Source organism: Capricornis sumatraensis, chromosome 19, assembly GCF_032405125.1.
Source record: "Capricornis sumatraensis isolate serow.1 chromosome 19, serow.2, whole genome shotgun sequence".
NCBI lineage: Eukaryota > Metazoa > Chordata > Mammalia > Artiodactyla > Bovidae > Capricornis > Capricornis sumatraensis.
The window spans coordinates 63,363,873-63,378,282 of record NC_091087.1 but is presented as its reverse complement, the minus strand read 5'-3'; the positions used below and the strand labels follow the sequence as shown (position 1 = coordinate 63,378,282).

The 14,410-nt window shown below is 38.1% G+C and overlaps 1 protein-coding gene across 1 annotated transcript in view; it reads left to right on the top strand.

Annotated features, from left to right (window-relative positions):
• The window catches only part of CATSPERB (cation channel sperm associated auxiliary subunit beta), a 136,181-nt gene that overhangs the window by 98,675 nt on the left and 23,096 nt on the right, over window positions 1-14,410 (top strand). Inside the window, exons 17-18 of the mRNA XM_068990985.1 lie at window positions 6,616-6,806; window positions 9,459-9,791. Coding sequence (XP_068847086.1) covers window positions 6,616-6,806; window positions 9,459-9,791 — 524 coding nt within the window. The remainder of the gene's footprint in view (window positions 1-6,615; window positions 6,807-9,458; window positions 9,792-14,410) is intronic.

Here is a 14,410-nt window from a genome sequence, read left to right as displayed (position 1 = left end):
CCGCCCCCTCACTTCTAGGTGTCTGAAAGTCTTCCCCTCTGTTGAGGGCCCTGAACTCTTCCACTATTGCTTCTGGGCAACTTTCCTTTTCTTTCCTGCCTCTCCTCCCCAAAACTATGCCTCCCCAGAAATAACCATTATCTTAAATTTTGTGTGAACATTTTAAGAAATGTTTTTTTAAAGGTTTAACATACATGCGTATCAAACTATATTGTTTCATTTTGCCAAATGTATTACTTAGCAATGTATACCCTTTCCTATGATTTGCCTTTTTCACACAAAAAATTATTTGGTATTGATGTATGTGTCTATATTCACTCGTATGAATATATCACAATCTATTTGGCTGTTCTCCTATTATGTCTTGTAGTTGTTTAACTTTTGCTGTGTCCTTTTACATTTTTAATCTAGAATAGATGCTGAGTGTAGTATGAAGTATAATAGAAATCAGATTTCCTTAGTTTTTTATGTTTAGACTACCAATTGTGCCAACACGGCCCTTCTGACCTACAGTGTCACCACTGTAACATATCCTAGTTCCCCGCGTGCATCAGTCTCTCGGTCTCTCTTCTGTTTCATTACTTTATTTGACCTTCCCTAGGTCATGCTGACAAATTTTCTCTAACCAGGTAACTTGTGTGAATAGCACCCTGTCTTGGATCTTCTTGGCCTTTGTTCTTGCACTTAAATGTTAGATTCAGCTAGTCAAGCTCCATTAAGGGGAAAAAAAAAAGCATAACAACCTGTTAATAAAAATTACTTCTTGCAACCAAATTCTGCTTTATAGCTGCAGTTAGATCCTGGGTGGAGATTCCTGACTCTTCTTGCAGTAGGATACTCCATTTGCACTCCTAGAATTTTAGGCCCAGGACAACTTCCTGACTCTCCATAAGGATAGAGGGTTATTATTTAAGTCTTCCCTTACTCATAATGTGTCTTTGCCTGTGCCCCAGTGACAGGTGGCTTTGCTTCCTCTCAGTAGTTTAAAGCTTCTGCTGTGTGGGGGAGACGAGGGTGGGAGGAGAGAGGGAGGTGGGAGTGAAGGGGAGGGAGTCGGGGCTTCAGTGCCACCACCCTCCAGGCCCTCCTCCCCAACCAGGATCACCTCTTTTGAGGCCTATGTTTAACTGTTTAATGCCCAGCCCAAGGCTTTTGCTTCTTATGAAAGAAGGTTCAGGGAAGTGAATGAGACTTCCTCCCTGTTTCCTCCCACCCTCTCCAGCCTCCCTATAATGACCTTGCCCCACACTCCCTTGCTGCCTGCACCACCAGCAGGGACTCTCCCTGGTCCACTCTCTGCCCCAGTCTTTCTCCTGAGGCCCATGGGAAGGAGCTTGCAAGTGAGTGCAGCTCCCTTTTGAAAGGTGCCCCAGCATTTCCAAACTCACGTACCAGCACATCTTGGCCTTTGGCAGTTTTTTGTTTCTGTTTTTTCTATTTTTAGACATTTCCTAGTTATTTCTTTTGTGGCCAGCACCATGTTTCTCCCTTCTATGCTCTTCCACAAGTGAGACGGTTGCCGTGTTGAGACTCTCCTTGGAATGGCTTGGATTTCTGGTTAGTTCTTGGATGGCTTAAGCAAAGTGACAACTTTATGATTTATCCATTTTGTTTCATTGCTTGTTGGGCTGCTTCTTTCTACATCAAAAGCCAAAGCAGAATGCCTTATAATTGACTTTTGTTGTTGTTGTTGTTGTTTTAATTTTTATTTTTACTTTATTTTGCTTTATAATACTGTATTGGTTTTGCCATACATTGACATGTGGCTGATTCATGTCAATGTATAATTGACTTTTGTGTAGCAATCTCAAGTGTTTCAAATTTGCTAAACTCATTTGCTTATTCTAGTACTTTTTCTATATATTCTTTTGGATTTTCTGAGTAGGGGTGAATATTTTTTCTAAGCAGATAGTCACATCACCTGCAGATAATTTATTTTAACACCTTTTAGCATATTATATATGTCTTTCTGTTACAGTATCTAGGAGCTTATTAAATATAAATGAAGTTAATGGGTATCATTCTGTTCAGGCTGCTCTAATCAAACATAAAAAAACTGGATGGCTATGTGTTAAGCCACTTTAGTCGTGTCCAACTCTTTGCGACCCCATAGGCTGTAGCCCACCAGGCTCCTCTGCCCATGGGGATTCTCCAGACAGATGGCTTATAAACAAATGTATTTATCACAGTTATGAAGACCAGAAGTCTAAGATTAAGGTACCAGCATGGTAAGTTTCTGGTGCAGGCTCTCTCCTGGGTACAGATTGCCAACTTCTCGCCGTGTACTGTCATGATTGAAAGGGGCAGGGTACTAAACTGATTCACAGATGCTTCACCTGCATGGCCTGAATCACTTCCCAAAAGCTTCATCTCCAAATATCATCACTTTGGGCATTATGTTTTCAACACAGGAATTTTGGAGGGATACAAATATTCAGACCATTAGCAGTGGGCTTCCTTGTTCCTGACTTAAAAAAAAATATTTTAAACATTTCACCACATACTATCCTTTCTATACATTTTAAAAACTTTTTTCATTTACAGTTACCTTTTTTTTTTCAGTTTAAGAGGTGTTTTCTTTTGGTTTTTAACTTAAATGTTTCTCCTGTATCTATTGAACTTATCTATATAATTTTTTCCTTTGAACTTTTACTTAATGCTGTGAATTATATTATGGACTTAATGTTGAATCAGACTGAAAGTCATGGATTAAACCTATCTTGGTCATTGTGTATTATCTATGTTTATACATTTCATACATTGTTGTGTGCAGTGTTAGTATTCACTTGTTAGATTAATCGTGTTAATTGTGATTTTCCAATTTTCTTTATCCTTAACTGATTTTTTTCTTTTGTGATCTATCAATTATTGAATTATGTTAAAATTTTCTGATGCGATATTGAATTTGTCAGTTCTTCATTGTAGTTCCGTCAATTTTGCCTTATATATGTGTGAGGCTGTTGTTAGATATGTATAAGTTTAAAATCATTACATCTTCTTGGACTTGCTTATGATGTTGATTTCATGGGTATATACTTACCCTTAAACTCATCAAGTTGTTTATATTAAATATGTAAGGCCTTTTATGTGTCAATCATAACTCAATAAAGTAGTTTAAAATAAGACAGCTACTTGCAGTGTTACAAAAAAGAATTGTTACATCTTCTTGATGAGTTGAACATTTTATTGGTATTTAATGACTATGTTTATATTTATAATGCTTTTTTGCGTTACAGCCTAGCAGGTATAGCAAAATATCCATAACATAAAATTTACCATTTTAGCCATTTTTAAGAGTGCAGTTCTGTGGCATTAAGTATATTCACATGGTTGTGCAACCATTACCACTGTCCATCTCCAGAACTATTTCTTTCTTTTTTTTAGAACTGTTTTTTTTTAAATTGGAGAGCATAGTCCAATTATACTTGGATTGCTTGTATGGGTAGTGCAGAGTGAGATGGTGTGTTGGAAGGTCAGTGAGAAGGTAGGGAAGTACCAGATCATCTAGGGAACTGTAGGCTGCATAGGGGTTTATATTTTATTCTTTGTGCCAGAGGAAGCCATTGGAAAGTTTTATATAGGATAGTGAAGTAATTTATATTTTTTAAAAGATCATTTGCTGTGAAAAGTATAGGACAGGGTGAGAGTCAAAGTCTCTAGGCTCCTTGGAAAGCTACTGAAATAATACAGGTGAGAAAAGAAGATGGTCAAAGCAGTGTACTTGTGAAAAGACAGGATCTGATGGTGGATTGCCTGTTGTGGGAATGAGCAAGAGAGCCATCAAGAATTTGCTAGGGTTTTAGTTTATAGCTAGGTAGAGGATGCTGTCATTTTCTGAGATTTGGAGTGCAGGGTTAGGCAGGGTGAGTGAGATTTGCACATTGGAAATATTAAGTGTGAAATACCTATTAGGTACCTAGGTAAAGATGTGAAGTTGACAGTTGCCTGGATATATGAATGCATACCACAAAAATAGCAGGAGCTCTGCATTTGGTAGTTGTTCCAATATAAATGGATGTATGTAGAGAAGAAAAGGCCTGGGGCACTCCTGGAAGAGAGATTAGGCAGAAGAGGAGGCCCCAGCCAAGAAAACGAAGAAGGAATAGTCAATAAAATAGAAAAAAAAACGGGGTAAAGTGGGGACATGTAAGCCAAGGGAGGCGGATGTTTTGGAAAGTATGGAGTAAACCACTGTGACCCATGTGACTGAGAGACTGAGTAACCTAAGAACCAAGAAGACCTTTGGATATGGCAACCTTCCAGGCTGTGGCAACCTTCCAGGCTGTAGTGACCTTGATTAAAGCAGCTTCATTGGCTTGGGATGAGGGCAGTGGGCTGGAGAAACAGCACGGGTACTGGAATTGGAGTTTATCAGGTATAGGTAGTTACGTTTGATAGCGATTGCCTTTTTGTAGTGTTTTTCCCACTCAACGGATATTCCTCTCCACCTCAGGAACGTCCCGACTCCTAATTATAAGCTCATCCTTCATTGCCCAAAGTCTCTTCTCTCCTTTAAAAGCTGAATTCTGAATTCTTACCTCTCCTGTAAGAGTGGAGCTTGATTGCCCCCCAAGAGCCATCCTGGACACTTCAATACAAGAGACTCATTTACTTCTCTAGTGGTAGGAGAAGTGGGATGGCAGGGTCAATAATTAAGGTGTCTGCCTGGCTATTGGTCAGTGACTCAAGATGCAAAGAAGTTAATAGTTTTTTTTTTAATTATGGGAATAAGCTTTATTTTTTAAGAGCAGTGTCAGGATAGCAGTGTTAATTGGCAACATGGATCAGAAAGTCCAGAGAGTTCCCATGAGCCTCATCTCCACACATATCTCCCTCACTTTGTGTCTGACACTACAGTGGTTTTTTGTTCCAATCCATGAACCTATACTGACACATCATCAATCACCTGAAGTCCATAGTTTACATTAGGATTCACTCTTGGTGTTGTACTTTCTATGGATTTTGACAATTCTATAATGGCACATATACATCTTATATTATCATACAGAATAGTTTCATTGCCCTGAAAGTCCTCTCTGCTCTTGCTGTTCATCCCTGACATCTATACTGTCTCTATTTTGCTGTTGTTGTTCAGTTGCTAAGTTGTGTACTACTCTTTGTGACCCCGTGGACTGCAGCAAGCCAGGCTCTCCTGTCCTTCACAATCTCCTGGAGTTTGTTCAGATTCATACCCATTGAGTTGACGATGCCATTCAACCATCTCATCCTCTGTTGCCCCCCTTCTCCTTTTGTCTTCAATCTTTCCCAACATCAGGGTCTTTCCCAATGAGTCAGTTCTTCTCATCAGGTGGCCAAAGTATTAGAGCTTCAGCTTCAGCAAGGGTCCTTCCAATGAACATTCAGGGTTTATTTCCTTTAGGATTGACTGGTTTGATCTCCTTGCTGTCCAAGGGACTCTCAAGAGTCTTCTTCAGCACCACAATTAGAAACCATCAGTTCTTCGGTGTTGAGCCTTCTTTGATGGCTCAACGGGTAAAGAATCCACCTGCAGTGCAGGAGACACAGGAGACATGAGTTTGGTTCCTGGGTCAGGAAGATCCCCTGGAGAAGGAAATGGCAACCCACTCCAGTATTCTTGCCTGGGAAATCCCATGGTCAGGGAAGCCTGGTAAGCTACAGTTCTAAATTGTTAATATTTTATTGTTAATATGGCTTTTGTCAGTTTAATTTCTAGGGTCCCAGGCACAGAACCTAGAATGGTAGAGGAAAAAGAGATTCTATTCTTCCCCAATAGTTTATTTTGGATAACAGTCCTTTGTCAGATATGTTTTTCATAACTATTTTCTTCTATTAACTGAGCGGCTTAGCACACACACACACATCTTAGCTTAACATTTGAAGGTTGTTTTTCCTGCTTATAAAGCACATGCTCATTGCAGAAATTTCCTAAAAGGCAAATATAAAGAAGACAGTTAAAATCATGACTGTTAACACTCTGATGAATTACTGATCAGTCCTTTTCAAGATTCATTTCAACATTTTTCACTATACTTCTTTATTTTAGACATTATAATGTGATCACTTTCCTTAGGTAATGAAAAACTCTTTGTAAGAATCATTTTAATGGATGATTTTTTTCTAGGTAGATCAGGTATTATCATTTAGTTAATTTTCCTATTGTTGGCATTTCTATTTCTAACTTTTATCATAATGCTGTGATGAACATCTTAGTGTGGAAAGCTTTTCTTCCCCTCTGTGTTTCAAGTTATGTCCTTAGGATAGAGACCTATCAGTAGATTTATGGAATCAGAGGGCAAAAAAAAAAAAAAAAATTAGAACTCAATGCATAGTTTCAAACTGCTTTCTAGGAGGAGTGTATCATTTTACCATTTCATTAGTGTCAATCTCTCTCAGTTCTTACCACTATTACATCCTGTCTTTTAAAAACGTCCTTAATTTGATAGGTGAAAAATCACATCCCATTGCTGTAACTGACATTTCATCAATTACTAATGAAATTGAATAAATGTTACTCAAATATTCATTTGTTAACTGTTTGTGGTATTTTTTATTTATAAATTATATGTTTATGAACTTGCTAATTTAAACCACTGTTTTATCCAAATTGCTTGACATTTGCTGGTTTGTTTTTAGGAAAACTGGAACAGCTTACATAAGAAAGGTATTTCACCATAACACTCCTGAAGGATTTTTGTCCTCAGTCATTGCAGAACTGATAGACCCTTTTGGAATAGAGGAAGTAAATGAGAGCTCTTGTTTGTCTAGTTCCCTTTTCATTAGTGAAGCTGGAAATCACTCCTATAAACTTAGTCTTCAGTTACAAAGTAAGTGTAATAATATTTCCAATGTCTGGGAAAAATGAAGAATTATCTTTTGGGATGAGTGTTCATGCTCTTTTATAGAACAATAGATTTCAAAATTTAAACCAATTGATAATCTACGGAAGTCTACATATACTTAAATTCCTAGAGGAATTCTTTATTTTTAATATAATAAAACCTGATTTCTCCACTGGGATGAATAACAGGCATTTTACATTTAATACATTCTCTCACTTGATTATTGTAATAGTCTCTCTCTTTCTTTTTTTTTGGTCAGGTTTATTAAGGTATAACTTACATACAGTAAAATTCACTCTTGTCAGTGTATGTCTATGGATTTTGATAAATCCATTCATTCAATGATGGAGCCACCATTGTGATCAGTCCCAGAAAACTCTCTCCTAATTCTTTGCTCTCCCAGCCCTGGCCCCTGGCAACCAATGATCTGTTTTCTGTTCCCCCAATTCTCTCCTTTCCAGAATGTTACATAAATGGAATCATACAATAGACAGAATTTTGACTCTACCTTAAGTATTTGTGTACAGGTTTTTGTGTATATATATGTTTTCACTTCTCTGGAATAAACGCCCAGGAGTGCAACTGCTGGGCTGAATAGTACTTGCATATTTATTGAGTTGGCCAAAAAGTCCGTTTGGTTTTCCTATAACATCTTACAGGAGAACCTGAACAAACTTTTTGGCCAACTCAATAGTTTTTAAGGAAACTAATTTCTCTGCTTTCCTTCTTGCCCTTTCTCTGTCACATGCCCAGTCTATTCTCAACAGAGCAGCTTAAGTGATCTTACTAAAACATAAGTTCAATCATGCCCCTTGTTGATTTTCTGTTATGACCTATCCATTGATGATAGTAGAGTATTAAAATCCTTTACTATTTTTGTGTTGCTATCTATTTCTCCTCAAAGTCTATGAATATTTGCTTTATTATTTAGGTGCTCATTTGTTAAGTACATAAATATTTACAAATGTGATATCTTTTTGTTTGACTCTTATTATATAATAACCTTCTTCAGCCTTTGTCTTAAGGTCTACTTTCTCTGATATAAGTATTGGTATCCCAGACTTCTGATTTCCACTTGCATAGAATATCTTTTTTCATCCCTTCACTTTCAGTCTGCATGTCTCCTTACATCTAAAGTGAGTCCCTTGTAGGCACAATATAGCATATCTTGTTTTTGTTTCTAAATCAACTCAACCACTTTACATCTTTTGGCTGAAGAATTTAGTTCATTTACATTTAAGTAGTTATGGATAGGTATGCATTGATCACCACTTTGTTAATTTTTTTTGGTGTTTTATACCAAAAAAATACCAAAATACCGAATCATGTTCTACACCTGAAACTAATATTATGTATCAATTGTATCTCAAAAAGTCAAAAGGTGGAGGGGAAGTGAGTGACCAGCATCATGCACGTGTACTCAGTCATTCAGTCGTGTCCAGCTCTTTGCAATCCCATGGACTGTAGCCTGCCAAGCTCCTCTGCCTATGGGATTTCCCAGGCAAGAATACTGGAGCAGTTTGCCATTCCCTCCTGAAGGGATCTTCCCAACCCAAAGATCAACCAGCATCTCCTGCATTGGCAGGTGAATTCTTTACTACCGAGCCACCTGGGAAGCCCAGTGGTCAGCATATATGATGGTTAATGCTGCTAGATTAGATGAAATCACTGGGAAAGCAGGTGTAGATAAAGAAAGGAAAAGGTTTGAGACCCAGTCTCCAGTTTTCCAACATTTAGTGGTCAGAGAGATGGGCAAGACTGGATGGTCTACTAGGAGAAGAGAGTATGTCTCAGAAACCAAGTGAAGAAGTTACTTCAAGAAGGAAGGAGTGATGCTCTGCTGGATGCTGCCAAGAGGTGGGTTTAGAAAAGAGGTCGGGAGAGAAAACTGCCCGATGCATCTGTGTCAAAGTCACTGGTAAAGTTGACAAAAGCTGTTGTTGTGTGGAATCATGTAGACAAAAATGACATGTCATTGGATTAGGGTCAAAAAATTACAAGAGGCAGGGAATTGAAGACAGTGAATAAGGCAATCCTTTGGGGGAATCTCACAGTGAAGGGGAAAAGAGAAATGAAATGGTAGTTGAAGGGAATGTAAAAAAGGGTTTTTTGTTGGCTTATTGAAATGGGAAAAATTAGAACATGTGTGCATAAAGGAATTATGAGGTTCTCTTCGGACTACTTCTATTTATTTTTTTCAGAACAAGGTGAGTATCATTGTTGATGTGTTTCAAAAACATTTTAAAATAATGACTTTCTTCTCCTTCAAAGAGCCATCTTTCGACTTCTCTCATATCCACTCTGATGTATTTTCTCCAATCTCTAGGTTATTAAGGCTGTTACTACTTCTATAGAAAAGAAATCAACTTTCTTATAATTACTTAACCCTGTGTGGGTTGTCTTTTGCTGAGAATTTTATAGAACTGGTTTCACAGTAGATATTGTGTTTGGCATATTTGTGATAACACTTTCAACAAAATAATTTGAATTATGACCAGAAATATGACAAATATGTTCTCTAGTTAAGACCATAGTTTAAAAACTCAAATAATGTATTCCTCAGTTGGATCCACCAGTATTGCTTGGAGAAAATTGGCTGTTCTATTTTATACCAAATCATTCTTGTTTTAGCTCCAGGTGTTATCGCCTCATTTCAAGATTCTGATATAGAAAAGACTGTGGTGATTCCCGGTTATAGCAGTTTCCTGATCACAACGATATTAGACAATGAGAATGCTTTAGCTGTTGCTACTATGCCTGAAATAGTACCCCGTAACATGACCTTTCAAAAAGATTCCTGGTTCTTATACAACTTTGGAAAAAGGAATGGACAAACATGGAACATATATGCAAAACCATGTAATTACTGGTTTCAACAACATGATGATTCACTATCCCTCAGTGTCCTGAAATACATTGATCTGGGGAAATCTCACACTTTAAAAATGAAGGTCATACCTAATACAAATGGTAAGTTTACTTTTATTGGGAAATAACAAGAGGAGATATTATTGCTTTTCTTGCATGTAAAATACACTCAGATATTTCCTTTATCTTTGGTTTCATTAGTAGGTGGCATTCTATCACTAATAGTATAAGCTTCTAATTATTGAGCACTTATGCAAAACTCTGTATTAAATGTTTTTATACATTTAAAATTTATGGTTTATGACTATCCTAATGGGCTAATTATAATCCTTATTTTATAAATGAGAAAAACGAGGTTTATAGTATCAGCCCAAATTTACAGAGGATTTTAAACTTTAGCTGCCCTCTGAAAAGAAAACCTTTTAATTACCTTGTTATGGTTATAACCATTTCAAATATTTATTAAGAAAAAAAAAACTTTTAAATAGAATTCTATACTTTGCTCCATTTTCCAAGTATTTATTTATTTAAAAATATAAAACTTACTAAAGATGATGGTAAAATAGCATGCTGGAAAAAAGTAAAACAAAAAACTTTAGTAAATAACTTAGCTAGAAAGTGAGGAAAGAAAGATGAAAGAGAGGAGAGAGAAAAAGGAAAATCTTGTCATTAGAAATGAAGACGTTAGCAAAGTATTGCTCAAAATTCTCCAGGCTAGGCTTCAACAGTATGTGAACCAAGAACTTTCAGATATTCAAGCTGGATTTGGAAAATGTAGAGGAATCAGATATCCACTGGATCATAGGAAAAGCAAGAGAATTCCAGAAAAACATCTGCTTCATTCACTACACTAAAGCCTTTGATGTGTGGATCACAACAAATTGTAGAAAATTCTTAAAGAGATGGGAATACCAGACCACCTTCCTTGCATCCTGAGAAACCTGTATGCAGGTAAAAAAGCAACAGTTAGAATTGAACATGGAACAATGGACTGGTTCCAAGTTAGAAAAGAAGTATGTCAAGGCTATATATTGCCATCCTGCTTATTTAACTTATATGCAGAGTACATCATGCAAAATGCCAGGCTGGATGAAGCACAAGCTGAAATCAAGATTTCCAGGAGAAATATCAATAACCTCAGACATGCAGATGACACCACCATTATGGCAGAAAGCGAAGAGGAACTAAAGAGCTTCTTGATGAAAGTGAAAGAGGACAGTAAAAAAGCTGGCTTAAAACTCAACTTTCAAAAAAATGAAGATTGTGGCATCCAGTCCCATCATTTCATGGCAAATAGATGGGAAAACAATGGAAACAGTGACAGACTTTATTTTATTGGGCTCCCAAATCACTTCAGATGGCAACTGCAGCCATGAAATTAAAAGATGCTTGCTCCTTGGATGAAAAGCTATGACAAACCTAGGTAGCTTATTAAGAAGCAGAGATATCATTTTTCCAACAAAGGTCCATCTGGTCAAAGATAAGGTTTTTCCAATAGTCATGTATGGATGTGAGCATTGGACCATAAAGAAGGCTGAGTGCCAAAGAATTGATGTTTTTGAACTGTGATGTTGGAGAAGACCTTGAGAGTCCCTTGGACTGCAAGGAGATCAAACCAGTTAATCCTAAAGGAAATCAATCCTGAATATTCTTTCAGAAGGGACAACAGAGGACAGTATGGTTGGATGGCATCACCGACTCACTGGACATGAGTTTGAGCAAACTCTGAGAGTTGGTGAAAGACAGGGAAGCCTGGTGTGCTGTAGTCCGTGGGGTCGCAAAGAGTCAGACACCACTTTGCAACTGAGCAACAATAAGAAATGAAGAAGGAATTCAAAGTCAAAAGAGTTAGCTAATGTGTAGCTCCTACAAGGTTATGAGGCTCAGATGTAGATCACTTAGACAGTGGAATGTGTTTTAATGCCCAGCCATTGGTTTGAAGATGTAGACCTTTAGACATTTCTACCTTGTGGTATGAAGTTGGAACTGAGAACATTAAGTAAGGCTGGAACCATTAGATAGTGGAGAGGTGAAGAGGCAATAAGAACACTACCCAACAACCCAAAGAAGGAGATGGGGGACTATGATCTCCATGGGACTCTCAAAGAATTTCTTATAAAAAACCCAAACTTCTAGACTGTGTAACACCCAGAGACTACACACCAGAAACAAGAATATCAAACTGAGAAATCATTACAACCCTAGGCCCCAGCTTAAGGAAGCACAAAACCACCTGTATGAATACTTTCATAATCCAGGTAACATGGACTTGCACAAAAAAAAAGTCAATCTTTCTGACTTACTTCACTCTGTGCATATGTTTGGAATCTAGAATGATGGTACTAATGAACCTATTTGCAGGGCAGCAATGAAGACGCAAACATAGAGAACAGACTTGTGAACACAGTGGGAGAAGGAGAGGGTGGGACGAATTGAAAGAATAGCATGGAAACATACACATTACCATATGTAAAATAGATAGCAAGTGGGAATTTTCTGTGTGACACAGGGAGCTCAACCCAGTGTTCTGTGAACCTAGACGGGTGTGATAGGGTGGGAGATGGGAGGTGTGTTCATAAGAGAGGGGATATATGTATACCCATGGCTAATTCATGCTGATGAATGGGAGAGGCCAACACGATATTGTAAGGCAATTATCCTCCAATTAAAAAAATACTATCTACATTGACCATGTATTGAGAAAAATAATTTTAAAACCATGTAAGGAAATGACCCAACATAAGAAAAAGTCAACAAGCATAGAAAACAAAATTTCAATCTTGAGTTGATGGAAAAACAAGAAAGACATTATAAAAATAATTGTATAATATATATATATATAATAGAGGAAAACAATAGAATAGGAAAGACTAGAGATCTCTTCAAGAAAATTAGAGATACCAAGGGAATATTTCATGCAAAGATGGACTCGATAAAGGACAGAAGTGGTATGGACCTAACAGAAGCAGAAGATATTAAGGCAAGGTGGCAAGAATACACAGAAGAACTGTACAAAAAAGATCTTCACGACCAAGATAATCATGAAGGTGTGATCACTCCCACTCACCTAGAGCCGGACATCCTGGAATGTGAAGTCAAGTGGGCCTTAGAAAGCATCACTATGAACAAAGCTAGCGGAGGTGATGGAATTCCAGTAGAGCTATTTCAAATCCTGAAAGATGATGCTGTGAAAGTGCTGCACTCAATATGCCAGCAAATTTGGAAAACTGAGCAGTGGCCACAGGACTGGAAAAGGTTAGTTTTCATTCCAATCCCAAAGAATGGCAATGCCAAAGAATGCTCAAACTACCACACAATTACACTCATCTTACATGCTAGTAAAGTAATGCTCAAAAAATCTCTAAGCCAGGCTTCAGCCATATGTGAAAACGCAGAGGAACCAGAGATCAAATTGCCAACATCTGCTGCATCATGGAAAAAGCAAGAGAGTTTCAGAAAAAACATCTATTTCTGCTTTATTGACTATGCCAAAGTCTTTGACTGTGTGGATCACAATAAACTGTGGAAAATTCTGAAAGAGATGGGAATACCAGACCACCTGACCTGCCTCTTGAGTAACGTGTATGCAGGTCAGGAAGCAACAGTTAGAACTGGACATGGAACAACAGACTGGTTCCAAATAGGAAAAGGAGTACATCAAGGCTGTATATTGTCACCCTACTTATTTAACTTCTATGCAGAGTACATCATGAGAAACGCTGGACTGGAGGAAGCACAAGCTGGAATCAAGATTGCCAGGAGAAATATCAATAACCTCAGATATGTAGATGACACCACCCTTATGGCAGAAAGTGAAGAGGAGCTAAAAAGCCTCTTGATGAAAGTGAAAGAGGAGAGGGAAAAAGTTGGTTTAAAGCTCAACATTCAGAAAATGAAGATCATGGCATCTGGTCCCATCACTTCATGGGAAATAGATGGATAAATAGTGGAAACAGTGTCAGACTTTATTTTGGGGGGCTCCAAAATCACTGCAGATGGTGACTGCAGCCATGAAATTAAAAGATGCTTACTCCTTGGAAGAAAAGTTATGACCAACCTAGATAGCATATTAAAAAGCAGAGACATTACTTTGCCAACAAAGTTCCATCTAGTCAAGGCTATGGTTTTTCCAGTGGTCATGTATGGGTGTGAGAGTTGGACTGTGAAGAAAGCTGAGCGCCGAAGAATTGATGCTTTTGAACTGTGGTGTTGGAGAAGACTCTTGAGAGTCCCTTGGACTGCAAGGAGATCCAACCAGTCCATCTTAAAGGAGATCAGTTCTGGGTGTTCATTGGAAGGACTGATGCTGAGGCTGAAACTCCAATACTTTGGCCACCTCATGCAAAGAGTTGACTCATTGGAAAAGACCCTGATGCTGGGAGGGATTGGCGGCAGGAGGACAAGGGGATGACAGAGGATGAGATGGCTGGATGGCATCACTGACTCAATGGACATGAGTTTGAGTGAACTCCGGGTGTTGGTGATGGACAGGGAGGCCTGGCGTGCTGAAATTCATAGAGTCACAAAGAACTGGACTGAACTGAGCGACTGAACAGAACTGAACACATATACATGGAATTTAGAAAGATGGTAATGATAACCCTATATGCGAGACAGCGAAAGAGACACAGATGTATAGAACAGTCTTTTGGACTCTGGGGGAGAAGGCGAGGGTGGGATGATCTGGGAGAACAGCATTGAAACATGTATATTATCACATG